This window comes from Lathamus discolor, chromosome Z, assembly GCF_037157495.1.
Source record: "Lathamus discolor isolate bLatDis1 chromosome Z, bLatDis1.hap1, whole genome shotgun sequence".
Classification (NCBI taxonomy): domain Eukaryota; kingdom Metazoa; phylum Chordata; class Aves; order Psittaciformes; family Psittacidae; genus Lathamus; species Lathamus discolor.
This window is the reverse complement of record NC_088909.1, coordinates 85,047,786-85,063,222: the sequence shown is the minus strand read 5'-3', so window position 1 is coordinate 85,063,222 and position 15,437 is coordinate 85,047,786. Positions and strand designations below refer to the sequence as shown.

Genomic DNA, 15,437 nt, shown 5'->3' with positions numbered 1-15,437 from the left:
CAGATATCCATCTGCAGCCCATAGAGGACACCACACTGGAGCAGGGGGATGCCCAAAGGAGGCTGTGACCTGTGGGAAGTCCATGCTGGAGCAGGTTCCTCCCAGTACCTGTGGCCCTGTGGATAGAGGAGGCCACACTGAAACAGGTTTGCTGCAGGACTGGTGACCACACAGGGGACCCATGCTGGAGCAGTCTGTTCCTGAAGGACTGCACCTCATGGAAGGGACCCCCACACTGGAGCAGTCTGAAGAACTGTAGCCTGTGGGAAGGACTCACGTTGGAGAAGTTCATGGGGGGCTATCTCCCATGGGAGACACACTGGAGCAGGGGAGGACCATGAGGAGGAAGGAGTGGCAGAGGTGGACTAACCCCCATTCCTGGTCCCCTCTGCTGCTGGGGAGGAGGAGTTAGAGAAAATCAGGAGTAAAGCTGAGTCTGAGAAGAAGGGAGGTATGGGGAAAGGTACCTTTAAATTTGGTCTTACTATCCTACTGTGATTTGATTAGTAATAATTTTCCTAAGTCAAGTCAGGTTTGTCCATGACGGTAATTGGTGATTATCATCCCTGGCTCTCCCTGGCTCATCTTAACACATGAGCCTTTAAACATACTCTCTTTCCCCTTTCCGGTTGAGGAGGGGAGTGGTAGAGCATCTGTGGTAGGAGCATGGTGTCCAGCCAGAGTCGAGCACCACATGTCCCTTCCTACATCCCTGTATTCTGTGGTTCAGTGAAGGCAAAACAGTGTATAGAACCATTTTGAAAGTTGTTTGATTTGAATTAACTTGAGATGGTCAGGTATCAAGTAATCAGTTGCTGCTGTTTGATTGTCGCTTTTGTCAATTGCTGGTTTGTGTGGATTTTTATTTTTTTTTTTTAATTTTCCCCTGTGGGAAGTTTAGATTTCTTTAAAGTAAATTTAGGTTCAGGTGCCTGACCAAATCTGTGAAGCTTTAAAAAAGTGAAACTTCATGTACTTCTGTTAAACTCTTCCTAGCTGGTTTTTCGTTTGGTAGTTTGGCTTCTGTTGTGTGTTCCTTCCTCTTTTGTATATTTAAACAGGAAAGATTGTGTATTATGTGTAAGTAGCATAACTTCCAGGTCCTTTGAAAATAATTCTCACTGGCACTGGACTGAGCATGACAACAAATGAGACTTGTTTCTAGGTTGTCTTTTGTGGAGTATTTAATGAGTGATCCAGAGTGCCTTAGTTGTCTGTAAAGACTAATGTATTTGCAGCATGGTTCTTATATTGTAAAGGATATTACTAACATGTAATCATCTTTAGCATCTGGAATCAATATTTGTGGTCTTTCAGATTGTGTTATTTGCCTTAACCTCAGAGCCTGTTAGCTTCCTGCAGTTTTTTGTATGTGTAACTTTTTTCTTTGTATTACAATTCAAAAAGGTTTTCTGCTTTTATGTGTGTTATGCTTCCTTAAGAATAGTTTTCAAGGGCGGGGGTGGGGTGGGGAATGTTATGCTCAATTGGATGTTTTCTGAGAAGTAACTTTGAATGGACAGTATCAGGGCACTGGGCAGATTAGATTGTTGTTTTGTTTTCTTGCACTTTGCTTCCAGATTCCTTGTAATGCTAATAAAAGCTTTTTAGTATTTAAGACATGTGAATTGAAAGTTAGATGCATTTGATGGGTGACATTAGAAAGAATTAAGTGTTGGTCCTGCTTGTCTTAGATGGTGAAAATAGTTGAGGCAGAGGATGCCGTAGCTTTCTTTAGTTCCTGCTCTTAGTTGCATTTTGCTGTAGTCTACTTTTATGGTTCAATCCTGATGCTATTTGATATGATGTATGTATTCCATCTAAAAATAAATACTGATAACAATAACCTTAGTATTTTTTTCTGCTTTGAAATAAAAAAAATGTATATAAAAGTTGTATTTTGCTGGCTGTGTCCAGTAGTTATTTTGCTAAAAGATTTGTTTCAGGGTGTGCAGTTTTCTCAATGTTGGTGTGGAACCTTTTTGTGACAATTTTATTTAATAAGACTGTATTAAACGGCCTGTTCTATTTCAGAAGACTAGCATTTTTTATTATAAGAGTGATTGTTCATTATTTTGAAAAAGCTACGTAAAATGGAGCTTAGAATAAAGGCTGAATTCAAGACTATAACCAGTTTTTTAAATTTTGGTGTGAAAGTGTCAAAATATTGTGAGGTTTTGCTGATCATATTGCTAATTTTAGCTACTCTTATGCTCTTTTCTGTCACAGCCCCATGACTTTGACGAATGCAGATTTGATATTAGTGTAAACGATAGTGTTTGGTACCTCCGAGCTCAGGACCCAGACCACAGACAACAGTGGATAGATGCAATAGAACAACACAAGGTATGTTTGTTTTTTTTAATTTCCTTTCTCCCTCCTTACATCTAATGGTGCTTGTGGCCAGTTTTAAGCTTCCCTGTACAGTCATTTAAATATTCGAGGTATTTATGACATGTAAAAGCTGTGAGATTGAAGCTGTGTGTTAAATATGTTTCAAAGGAATTGATTTACTTGTTCTTTGTAGATAAGAGTTCAGAGAACAGGGCACTAACAACTGTGAGCCTTTTCTTGAACTCTCTAGCTTGAAAAAGAAAAAGCCTGCATTACACTGAGTGACTACTTAATGGTTTTGTCTGTTATTTCTCACTGATTATTGAATTGTTTCTTATCTGTCCTAGATGTTAAACTTCTTAGTCTTGGAGTCAGTTGTCCTAGGTTATTGTTCTGGTTTTAGGCTCTTCTCTTTCATCATTGGGCTGCTTTTACTGTATCTGGCTTTCGTCTCCTTGTCTTTTAAGGCCCTACTATTCATCAGCATTTTGGTTCAGCCTTCCTGATCTATTCCTTATGTCTTCCAGTGAACTCAGTTATTTTCATTTTACCTAAAGAATGATCAGCTATTTTTAAAGTACGTAGCATATGAAACATCCTTTGTTTTTCAGGTACAAGATAGGCACTGTGCCAAGGTATTGAGTTTAACTACAGTATGTAACACAATGCAATTTCTGCATCTGAATTACACAGGTGCTACTGCAATACAAATTAAAATAGATATCTAGGTAGGTATTTTTACCTCCAGCTTCTTGAAGTATTGCTTACATAAGTGCTATGTGTAAGTAGGAAGTTTTACGTTTGTCCTGGGTTCAGCAGTAGCAATCATTTTTCTCCTTCTTAGTAGCTGGTGCAGTGCTGTGTTTTGACTTTCGGCCTGGGAACAGAGCTGATAACACAAATGTTTTAGTTTGACCAAGGACTTTCTGAGCCTCATGCTCTGCCAGGGAGTAGGGGAAGCCGGGAGGAAGCAGAGACAGGACACCTGACCCAAACTAGCCAAAGAGGTATTCCATACCACAGCACGTCATGCCCAGGATGTAACGGAGATTTGTCCGGAAGGGCTAGGGTACTGTGGGGTTGGACTAGGTATTGGTCAGTGCTCAGTCAGGAGGGGTAGAGGAGTTATCAGTCGGCTGGTGTTGAGATGTTGTATTTTCTTCCCTTATTATTTCCTTTATCAATATTATTATTGGTGGTAGCAGCAGTGGTTTGTGTTATACCTTAGTTACTGGACTGTTCTTACCTCAACCCGTGGGAGCTGCATTCTTTCGATTCTCCTTCCCATCCCTCCAGGAGCCAGGAGGAGGGCAAGAAGGGGGGGAGTGAGTGAACGAGCTGTGTGGCTGGGTTTAAACCACGACAGTTCTTTTTGGCGCCCAGCGTGGGGCACAAAGGGTTGAGATAACGACAGATCTGATTGGATTAATAGTCACTCATCACAATGCTGATTTATTGGCTCTCAAAGTTGTTCTTTCTGATCTCACAGTTTCAGAATGTTGTACCCTACTTAAAGATGGTATTTGCTGTGTTAGTGTTCATCAAGCGTGGGGCTTGGGCTAAGGTTCTTGTTTCACTGTACTTTATGGCAATGACTTGTAATACAGGCGGGCTCTGGCAACAGCGTGGGATGGACATGGCCGTGGTCTTGTATCTGGCCGTCCCGCTGCTCTGCACCGTCCTGGCCTGTGTCCTCGCCTCCGTCTTCGCGAGGCTGGGGGGAGCTGAGGGGGAGCGGCTTCGGGAGCCGGCGGTGGCTGAAGCAGCCCAGGAGAGCGGCCCTGGGGACCAGGCGGTGGCAGGAGCGGGTCAGGAGGCCGGGAAACAGGCAGCTGCTGAGCAGTGGGACGAGGCAGTGGAGGAGCTGAGCCCCGCAGAGGAGCCCAGCCGCGTGATGGCCAAGAGCATCCCCCGGAAGCCGCCCGCCGAGCCCCAGGAGGATGCAGGAGCCTAGGCAGCATTTCCCAGCAAGGCGGAGGAGGAAGATCTGCACTCAGAAAAAGAGAAGCTTGTGGTAGGAGAGCCGGCAGGCACAGCAGCTGCACCAGCCCCAGGGACAAGTACAGCAGCATCATTTGAGAGTTCTGAAGGTTTTGAATGGCCTTTGGGTACCCTTGGGACCTGCCTGCTGGTTGTGATGGGGATCATCGTGTTGGCACACACACAGAGTGTGTTCTACCCACGACCATTTTGTCTGATTTCAAAAGTTAAGCAGAGTCGGGTTTGGGTCTTGTCTGGAGTTAGATGACGATACAGGAGGACCAGGAGATTTTCCCCAAGGCTGGGCAGTCATGATTGGCAGGGTGTGTGGGACAGTATAAGCCAGTATCTAGTCCACTGGGCCCTTCCAGTGCTTTGGAAGCGTCGGAGATGGAAGGCAGCTCTATGGAGTCCCCAACAACAAGCTGCAGAAACTGCTGAAGGGGACAGTGAATTATTTTGAGCCTAGTGGGCCCATGACACTTCAGGCCATCAGGGCAGAAATGCAACATAGAGATGGACTCATGTTCGAGGGGTGGACTTAGCGATGGACACTATTGCCCAGGTTATTCATGAGTGTGAACACTGCACACAGCCTCTCCTGTTCTAAGAGACTGTTACAAGAGATGGAGCCTGACATCATGGACCAGATGGACTCAGCAGTTTTATAGGGTCCATGCACCAAGATAAGAGTGCACTGAGATAAGAGTTGATCGTATATTGAAAATGTGGTATCTGAGCATGACGTGAATGGTATGGAATAAGGGGTGGATACTGTCCTGGGTTCAGCAGTAGCATTTTTCTCCTTCTTAGTAGCTGATGCAGCACTGTGTTTTGACTTTTGGCCTGGGGACAGAGCTGATAATGCAAATGTTTTAGTTTGACCAAGGACTTTCTGAGCCTCATGCTCTGCCAGGGAGTAGGGGAAGCTGGGGGGAAGCAGAGACAGGACACCTGACCCAAACTGACCAAAGAGGTATTCCATACCACAGCACGTCATGCCCAGGATGTAACGGAGATTTATCCGGAAGGGCTAGGGCACTGCTGGGTTGGACTAGGTATCGGTCAGTGCTCGGTCAGGAGGGGTAGGGGAGTTATCAGTCGGCTGGTGTTGAGGTGTTATATTTTCTTCCCTTATTATTTCCTTTATCAATATTATTATTGGTGGTAGCAGTAGTGGTTTGTGTTATACCTTAGTTACTGGACTGTTCTTACCTCAACCCGTGGGAGTTGCATTCTTTCGATTCTCCTTCCCATCCCTCCAGGAGCCAGGAGGAGGGCAAGAAGGGGGGGAGTGAGTGAATGAGCTGTGTGGCTGGGTTTAAACCATGACAACCTTTTACTGGACAATCCGTACAATAAGTAGTACGTGCTCTTACATTTGAAGTCCTGCCGTTTCATAATGGTTCTCTTAAAAAAAAAAATTAAAAAATTAATCTCAGTTACAGTATTAGTCTATTTATAGCTTGCTGTTTTGCTGTCACTGCTACAGAGGTAGCATTAAGACATATCAAATTTAAGTTGCAAAACCAGAATTCTTGTCTGTAGATGAGTGAAAAAATACAAAGCTAACCACAGAGTATTCTTTAGCCAAAAATACTGCACTTCGTTACTATTGCAATACCTCAGAGAAATGTCTCGAGGACATACTGAACAAGCTGCTGGATTACACATCCATAGAGCTGTCATTTCAAGAGCTGTTTTGCGGGCAGGGAGCCTTCAGTTGAGAGGTTGTGGGACCATGAAACTTGATAACCCTGGGCTAAAATTCACACTTAAGTTTCGTGAATGATTCAGCTGGTGAGATGCAGAACTTAATCAGAAATCTGGCTAAACTGAAATGCAGGCTGCATCATTGCATGCTTTCATGCAGTAATGAATGAGGAAAAGCCCCATATCCTGCCTTAAAATCTGCTCTGCACAACCTAAAGGGAAGTGTTTTTCATGTTGTTCTTTTCCCTCTTCTAAGGCTGCCCTTAACTGTAGCTGAGTTCTGAGCTGAGAATTTTACATAATTACCTATTTCAAATATGGAATTGCCTTCTCAGATAGTTAATGAGTGTTGAGGACCACTGTTTCTAGCATTCCAAAAGTAACTTCCCTTCGTGAAGAATACTTATTAATTACATAGATTTTCCACTTAAAAAGAGGCAAGCAGATTCTTTTAGTATTGGTTTCAGTTTGGACAGCTTAAACTTCCAAGCTTTGCAAGAATTCAGGAGTTCTTTAAAAAAAAAAAAAAAATTGTACAAGATATCTGTCTTCACATTTGAAGGAGTAGAATGAGAGGTTTCTTAGACAATTCCACTACCCAATTTTTTCAGTATTTACTTAGTATCAAGAGAGGGGTAATGAGTACCTTTTTCATTATTTTATTGAAGTTGTCTACAAGTAGGAAGTAGAAATAAAATTCTTTCTGTATAAGCTGAACTGACAGGAAATAGTTCAGTTTGTATCTTGCTGTCCTAATGTAATAGCACTGAACTTGACTGTTCCTGTTCTGATGGCTTTTTAAGTATGTGTAGCTTGCAGTTTCATGGCTATTTAACACTTTTCTGTTTGTTGTACACACATTTTTGCTCTATAGTGTCTAGAGTCTTTGAGATAAATAGCATTTGGTTTCATTCTTAAATGGAGAGAGAGATATGACACTTCTGAATAAACCATCAAGCCGTTTAATATATTAAAGCAATACATTATTTAAAAGCATTCTCTGTAGCATGCAACACCATGATCAAGACAAGGCAAGGAAAATGCCAAAAGGTAATGCAATTTTGCAACAATAGCTTTTGGCTCAAGTTAGAAGTATGTAATTAAAGCTCAGAAAATTGTGAGTTACTTGCATTTTTTTTTTCAGGGCAATATTCTGTTGTCTTCATAATACAGTAGCAACTTTGTATGATAAGTCTTGTAGGTGTGGAGGTGCGTCTGTTCCTACTAAAACACATAGCAATCTTATCAGCAGAAGCCTTGGAAAAGTGCTGTATGCACGTAAATAAATGTTTGATGCAATTAAACATAAACCAGAAATGTCCAAATCCAGTTTTCAGCCTGGTTATTGTTAATGTTTCTTTAAGAATATGTCTCCAAATGTCTTGTTTCTATATTTTTCCAAATTGAGTGGATAGTGCTATATCCTATAATTTAGATACAACTTTGAAAGAAAAATATGCTGGGAAAATGTACTGCTTCGTAATAACATTGACAGGATGTGAAAAATAGAGTGGAAATTAATCCCATTTTTCATTTGAATTTGTATGAAGAATGCTTTGATGATCCTAAGTTTTAGTAACTTTTCACCCATCCTTTAATTTTCTTCAGCTCTTATGGAATTTTTGTATCTAAGCATTTAACTGAGAGAGGAGATTGGCTTTTATAAGGAAAAAAAAACCCAAACAACAAACTATTTCGCTGAAAAGTTCAGGTTTTTGTCTGCTGGCTTTGAAATTTTCTGAAGGAACTTTCCAGGTCAGTTTACCAAAACTCAAACGAAAGTTCCTTGTCAAGCTGTTGTTACCAAATAGAAATTGTTTTTTTTGAGAATTAGGTTCTTGAACAGACGTAATAATTTGAATAAAATTGAGAGAGGAAGCTGTTTCCTTTACTAAGCAGTCATTTTGATTGAGTGTACTGCTATATGAAGTACTTTCTTCTTGTTTGTTTTTTAAGCTCTTTGTAGCTTACTGAGTGGGTGGGTAGCTCTGGTAGGCTGCTTAAGCTGTTTGCTAACAAAAGTATGTTTGTGAGACTTACTGTAGCATGTCACAAGGTTGGTTAGAGTATGAAAGATGGACTGAAGCTTTATGATTGTCTCATTGTGTTCCAAACAGAGAAAACACTGATTTAAAGTTAATTTTATATTAAATTTGAGTATATGCAGACAGAAAAACTTTCTGCTTAGCAATACTAATGGGTAGCTGGTAGCTGAGAAATGTAAAATGTCTAATGTTTGAGCATAAAAACTATTAGTTTGCTTTTTTTTTATTATTATTGAATAATTGCTAGATTAAATAGTTACTAGTATTTAAGTATTAAGTAAGTATTCAGGACTTAATACCTAAGTCCTGAATACTTACTAGATTAAATGTTTCAAATACACCTTCTAAAGGGCTTATTAATCTACCTGGAATGGAGGAGGGAAATGTCTAAACCACGGGTAAGACCGTCAGTGAGGCAAATGAGGAAATAGCTCATGTGTAACCAGGAGTCCTTTCTTCTACTTAACTGTTGCATGAAATGTACTGAGCAGATATTTATCTGTAAAGTCCCTGGCTGTAAGGGTGTGTATAGTTAGGAAACTTCTCTGTTCTCCTACAGTGAGAGACAGATATGTGATGGCTGATGACCTTTTCTTAGATGGATCTAATGGCCATTTATATTGCTGAAGAACTCAGGACTAGATAAGGGTTTCCACATTTTGCTGGTTTAAAAACATTGATGGTGCATGAGCACCAATGCTTTTGTTGATGCTTTTGAAAAGCTGCTCTCTTACTTAATAATATATTGAAACAGTGATTCCAGGTCTGTATTGTGATTTGAAAGTGGAATATGGAATTTCTAACCTAACATTAGAGAAACCAGCTTAAATATTGATGGTACTATGAGGAAAATGTCTGTTTTACCTATGGAGAATATGTTTTCATTCTTTATCTTCTACCCTGGTAGATAGTTAATTTCCAAACTTGCATTACTTCCCAGAGGTATAGATGAGGGGAGTGAATTGCTGTTTACTGTGGGAACCATCTGATAATTAAGCTTATTTTGAGCAAATTAACTTGAACTCCTGAGATTCAGGTAATTTTTCAGGTGACCTTTTTTTTTTTTTTTTTTTTTTTTGCAATTTTAATCTAACACTTGAGTTGAACACTTGATCAGAATTTGTTTAGAAATAAAAGTTTCATGAGAAACTGCATTGGCTTGTTTAGGTTTGTCCTGTTTATTGCTGAACTTCTTACAAAACCTCTCCGTGTTAAACTGGAAAAGGTCATTCTGCTGAGGGATATCTGGGTGCCACCAGTTTTGTTATACAGGGAGGAGGTAGGTTCCCTTCATTTTGTGGTCCTGAGGTACAAAGTGTTACCATCCAGAGCAGGAAGCATGAATTTTGAAGTCTGTGGAAGGCATAAATCGGCTACCTTGAAGGATTGACTACTTCATTGTTTTTACTGTTGATTAAACACTGCAAGAGGACTCAGCTGGTTAGAAAAGCGATAAACAGAAACAAAAGAGTAGAAACTATAAGGTGTTTTTTCTACCATTTCCCTCCGCACACTGGTAGCCTGTGGGAAGGGGCATGGCAGCCTCAGAGAGTCAAAGGTAGTTTAGCTTTTAAGTAATTTGTGAAATTCTTAATATACTGCAACTTGGGGTTTTTTTAAATTCTCAGTTGTCACACTCAGTAAGACACTTCACATCCCAGTTTTTTTGAATTGCTTAAATACAGATCTAGTTAAGATGGTGAAAAACTAAAAAGCTGGATTTGGCAGTCTAGTGAAGTCAAATTTAGGTGTAAGTATTAAAACAGTTGGTTTACATCCTTCATTAAACACTGATACATTTCCAAACAAGTGAACTAGAATTAGGGCATTGAGTTTTGAGACAGTTATTTTCTGATTGTGGATCCTAGTTTATGGATTAATTTAGAAAACTGCAGGGCAAACTTTAAACAGCATAATTTTGATTGGAGTTAATAAAGACACTTCAGAATATTGTTTTAGGGGAAAAAAAACCAAACCCCACAACAAAAACAAGCCAGCAAAAAAAACACCACCCCAAACCAAAACCCAACAATCCAAAACCAACCAATACAAGAAAACCTAAACGAAAAACCCAAAACAAACAGAAAACTAAACCACAAATTGCCAGCTTGAAATTTTCACAAAATGCTTCTTGAAAGAATTAAAGTGTGATATTTAGTCATTAATTTTACCCTTTGTCTTGTCAGTGTACTGTTCTGGCCTTCTATGTGTTATTTCTCTTACAAACTCAAGTGTAAGAGGTTAGGCAGGAGTAACTTTTTCTGACTCAGAGAAAAACCTTGAATTCGCCTTCCAACTCGATAAGCACACAGAGAGCCTCAATTCCCTGTGTTTTGTTCTGTAATTGAAATGCTTCACCGAGCCCCAGGTGCACCTACCTATTCTTTCAACCTAATAACTGCCTTAAGAGCTTTTGCATTAATAATACTTAAACTCAAGCTTTTGTTTGAATACTGAATGTAAATATTGATCTGTGAGATTATTTTTAGTTAGCTGTGCTAGAAGAACATTGAAAAAATGCTAATGGAGGTAACTTTCCCCTGCTATTTTATTAACAATGGATATCAGAGCAAAGTAACTTGATCAGAAACCAGTATCAGAGTTCTATTTTATGAAAAATCTAGCTCAGGTGATCACAGCAAAGGAGGACTACGAAAGGGTTGCTGAGGTCTGAAAAGGAAAAAGAATGTGGCTCCCTAATCTGTTAATATGTTGGCATTTCGTCCTAATACCAGTTCCTCTGTCCCTGCTTCCCCTCCATACCCATTCACAAGTAAGACTAGCTTAGGTGGAAGCAATAGTGCAGATGAAGAAAAGCACAAGAGGTAGGAGAGTAGGTAAATATTGTTTAACTTTCTGGTTTTATTTTTCAGATTCAGAGTGAAATTGTAGGAGGGTGATGATAAGGCCTCATTTTTTTCTCTGCTGATATTGGTGGCCAAAGTGTTGTAACAAGTTTCTTAAGTAGTCTTGGTGTTAGCTATTGTTCCCAATCATATTCAGTTGGGTTGCCTTGTACTGTTGCCTGACGCCCTGCAGCACATCAGCAAAGTCTAAATTTTTGTGTGATGCTGACACTTTGGATTGTATAGAATACCAAATTAGTTCTGTGATACCATGTGTCACTCCAGAAGCTAATGCCTCACTCTCACTCTGTACTTGCAAGGTGCTGACTTACGGCAGCAGTGAGGCTTGCCTGAGAGGATGCTGGGGAACAGCATTCAGATGTCTGTTACACTGTAAAAAGTTGTTACTTGTTTAACGGACTTGCATTTGTAGTCCAGCTGCTGATGACTGGAAGAAACGTGTTTAAAGGTGTTGCCACTGGGTATTACTTTGTGACTAGAAATCCATGACCTGGTGCTCAAACTTATGCAGGAACTCCGATGTATTCTTGTTGCTGTTTGGTCACTATTTTATGTTGGCATGTAATACGTAAATTAAGTTCTTGTGTATTCACATTTGACATCTCCCCTCAAAGCTGACTTTGAAGTGCTTGTAGAAATACTCCCTGATTATTAAACAAGAAAATAAGGCCAAGCATAGTCTTAACTCTGCTTTAATTAGCTTGCTTATTTTGGATTTTGGCCTGAATCTCAGACTAAAGTGGGAAATAGACAGGAGAAGGATGCAGCTGCCTCAAGTCCAAGCACTTGTCTAGGTTTTCGAGTTCATCAGTGAATACTGTATTTTCCTTTTTGCTCTTCAGTGACATCTGACTACTGTAGGTATCAGAGGAGAAGTAAACTGAAGGACCATCCTTAAGGAAGAGTCACAAAGTTTATCATAATTCTTCCCTTAATATGAAGTAAAGTCACCCTTATTAGATGACATGTTTACAAATTAGACTGGTGTTGTAACAGTAAGGGGTCATGGAATTATTTTAGCATGTTTCTTCTGTTAAATGGACTTCTTGCCATCCATGTCATATCTGGGGTTTTCTTCATAGAGTAGTGTTACAGTCAATCTGGAGAGATTATTCTCTTCATCTTTGCAGCGCTTAAGATTTCTTGTCTTTTTCTGTTTTGTTAGAACAGCTGTTCTGTTAGAACAGCTCCCCATTTCTCCATTGTTGTTCATATAGGCATCTTTTATAAATCTCTGATACTTTGTAGGGCTCTCTTCCAAACTCAGTCACATCTTTGATGTACAGCACTAGAACTGGACTTGGTATTCTTACTGAGGATCTTACAGATGTTGTATAGATTTAGGGTTATTTTGTGGGTTTTGTAGACCTGTTTTGCCATGGTGTTCGGGGTTTTTTTAACTTACTGAGCATAAGAACTACTAAATCTGATTCATCTATCAAACTGTCTGCCGATTGTTACCTGTCCTTTCCTTGTGCAGCACAGTATTTTCCATAACCAAGAAAACCTTAAACTTCCTTTTTCTGCAGTGTACGGAGTTTTACATTTTTACTGCTCCTCATTCAACTTCAGTCTTTCAGCTCCGCTGTCTTTGAGTTTTGGTTTCTTTCCAGAAATAATTTTGTGCTCCTTGGGTTGGGTTCAGTTTAAGTGATTGCGCTGCTCCTAGTACTTTCTAAAGTACAGAGGCTAGCTGGGTGAAGAAACGCTAGATCATTTAGTGGTATCTTAGATGATAGCTGAGCTTGCTTGTTACTCTGTTGGGATCTGCTAATCTGTGCCTGAAACTGTATACATATGTTTACTTAAGGTAATCTTAAATCTCTGTATCCATGAAAGCTGTGATCACTGTCTGCTGTATATTCCTAATCAAGAAGTTTTCTCCTCCATCTAGTCAGAACATTAACAGGTAGTGTTCATAATCTTAGTAGAGGTCTTGAACTCTCAAACTTCTGCCCCCAACAGTAGTGACTTTTTATTCCTGTTTTTCCGTTAAGTTAGCTTAATATATGAATTGACTGAAGATGCATATGTGCATAAAGGTTGAAGTAACTTTTTGATCTCTGTATAGCCATACTGGTGAAAGGGGTGTTCTGAATAATGCCTGAAACTTACAGGCCAAAATGTAAATCAGTAGAGCATTGCCTGGTGGGTGTAATACCGTGTGAAAGAAAACCCTTTGAAAAGTGCTAGCTCTGTGTCAAATAACATGAAAGGCATGTGACACTGCTGCTAAGCTGTTAAGAGTATGTCAGTCAGTATTTTTGTAATGCTGTTTAATGAAGGGTGATGTACCTGGCTAAAGTAAAGATGGTAAAGCCAAGTCTGATGCTGAGTCTTGGAAGTGACTGGAACTAAGCTACCAGACGCACTATACAGCTGGCTGTCCAGTAAATAACTAATCTGTTTTATAAACAAATGGAATTCTAGTAGTAAACTCAAAGATGTTGTTAATTCACTTTGTGAAAACAACTGGGGTAGATCGTTTTGACAGCATATACTTTCATGTAACAGAAATAGAGTGTCACTGTTTGTAACTGGCAGAATGACGCGCAGTAGATACAGTAGTTAAGCTCTCCCATGTCAGAGTGGCAGCATGTTTTTGCATGGTCTCCCTGAAAAACAATATTGTTCATTGAGAGAGACTTGGGCCAAGCTTGACGTCAGTGATAAAAGCCCCTTCAAATCAGGGTAGGCTCTTGGTATCAAGAACAGAAAGTACAGAGCTGCAGTGTGGAAGTAGTGAGTGGCTAAACAGTTAAAAGCTAACCCTTGCCAAGTAGATCTGCATGCTGTTTACTCATCATTATTACTCATCAGCTCAAACACTACTGTGCATTAACAGTGTAATAGAAAAATCTTGGATACTCTATGTACCTCCATCTACCAAATGCTGTGTTCATTCTCTCTAAAAAGACTTTGTAAGGGGTGTTTTTTCTTCAGTGAGCTTTCATTACAGTAAAACTCATTGAGTTGATACTAACAGAGCAGTTAAACCCTCTCCATAGTGAGTAGATGTTGCTCAGTCACATGGGTGGGGTGCACAAGTAGCAATAATACATACTCTGTAACAGTCAGCAAAAGGAACATTTGGGCTCGTGAGAGGCACAGGCACACCACACGCACCCCACCACCAACTCCTGCGCCCGCTTCCTCCTGAGAAAGAGGAGCTAATATGACTAAAGAACTGGGAGAGTTATTTTAAAAACTGATTTTTTAATTCCATGTCCACTTGCCATTATTGGAAGCTCTTAAGGTAATTCTTTTAATTTCCACTGTAGGACAACAAAAAGATCCTTTTCTGTCTCTGGAAACATAATGCTTGAAACTATGTTTTTGCTGTCACTTTAGTGGCATCTGGGTGAATGGATTTACTGCAGAGGAATCAATTCTGTTATCTTGACCACACCTATTTTAAATGGGGGCTGGGGGAGAGGAGAGAGATGAGGGCAGGGGGAAGAAGAAAGGTTTCGTATTTAACTGCTAGTATTTAAATGTCCTATATTGATTGGTATGAACACAGGCATCAGAAAATGGCAGAATAGGGAGAGAGGTATCCACCTTTCTTAACCTCTGGTAATCTGAAGTAACTTGTGGGGACTTACTAGTTTAAAAGCTGGTGGTTTGAGTAAGCAAATACAGCTGAGGCTGCTCAGCTGATGAGGGCTACTTGCCCTGATGTATGCTATGATGCTGATAGTGAAACTACTACTGCAGAGAAGCTGTGCTTTCAGGGGAAGCTGAGATGTTTTGCGCAAGTTATTAGCGCGTTACTGTAAATAACAAAAGTCTCTGTCTTTAAAATGGAATTAAACATGCTTCTTCAAGGAGGAAAACTAAGCTTGGGTAAGTCTTACAGATTCCATTATTTTAGCAATGTTGTCAGCAGGAACTCTTTAATGCATATGATACTGCTGGTCATTTAATGTTACTAAATTTGCTAAGTGCACTTACTGCTGGAAACTCTGTATTTCCTGAAAGAAGACTTCAGGGGAAAGCCAGTGAATCAGCAGTTTCAATTAACTGCACAACTGTATGCTGCAGCAAACCTAAATGCTGTCACTTCCAAGCTGTTGAAACTTCCCTTTCAGGACAGGAAAACAATAGCTCTCTGTCAGTCTTGGCATCCTTTTCCCACTCTTGGTCCCATGTTTGAACAGCAGCTGTAAGTTAGAGCTTTATTAATAAGTAACTACAGTTAAGACTGTTTAGATCTGGACTAAAGCTTTCAGTCCATTCCAGCCCAACATACTTGATTAATTATAAACAATGCAGATTGTTTCATTTTGACCAGCCCAGTCTTTCTTTGGCTGTGTGTTCCAGTTATGTTTATTACAATCACTTTGGCTTTGAAAATAGATACTATAATTCTCTGAAGAACATGTTGCTATGGGGTGGAGGCCTGGTGTCTAATTGGACGTGATCCGAGCAGGAGGTGGTACTAGACAGATCTTGCAACCTAGTCATTCTGATTCTATGATAAAAACACATTTCTTAC

The 15,437-nt window shown here is 40.0% G+C and overlaps 1 protein-coding gene across 2 annotated transcripts in view; it reads left to right on the top strand.

The window, feature by feature from the left end:
- Positions 1–15,437, top strand: part of CERT1 (ceramide transporter 1) — a 78,337-nt gene that overhangs the window by 17,331 nt on the left and 45,569 nt on the right. For both annotated transcript variants that reach the window (XM_065661140.1, XM_065661141.1), the window contains exon 3: positions 2,230–2,346. In XM_065661140.1, the coding sequence (XP_065517212.1) occupies positions 2,230–2,346 (117 nt within the window). The remainder of the gene's footprint in view (positions 1–2,229; positions 2,347–15,437) is intronic.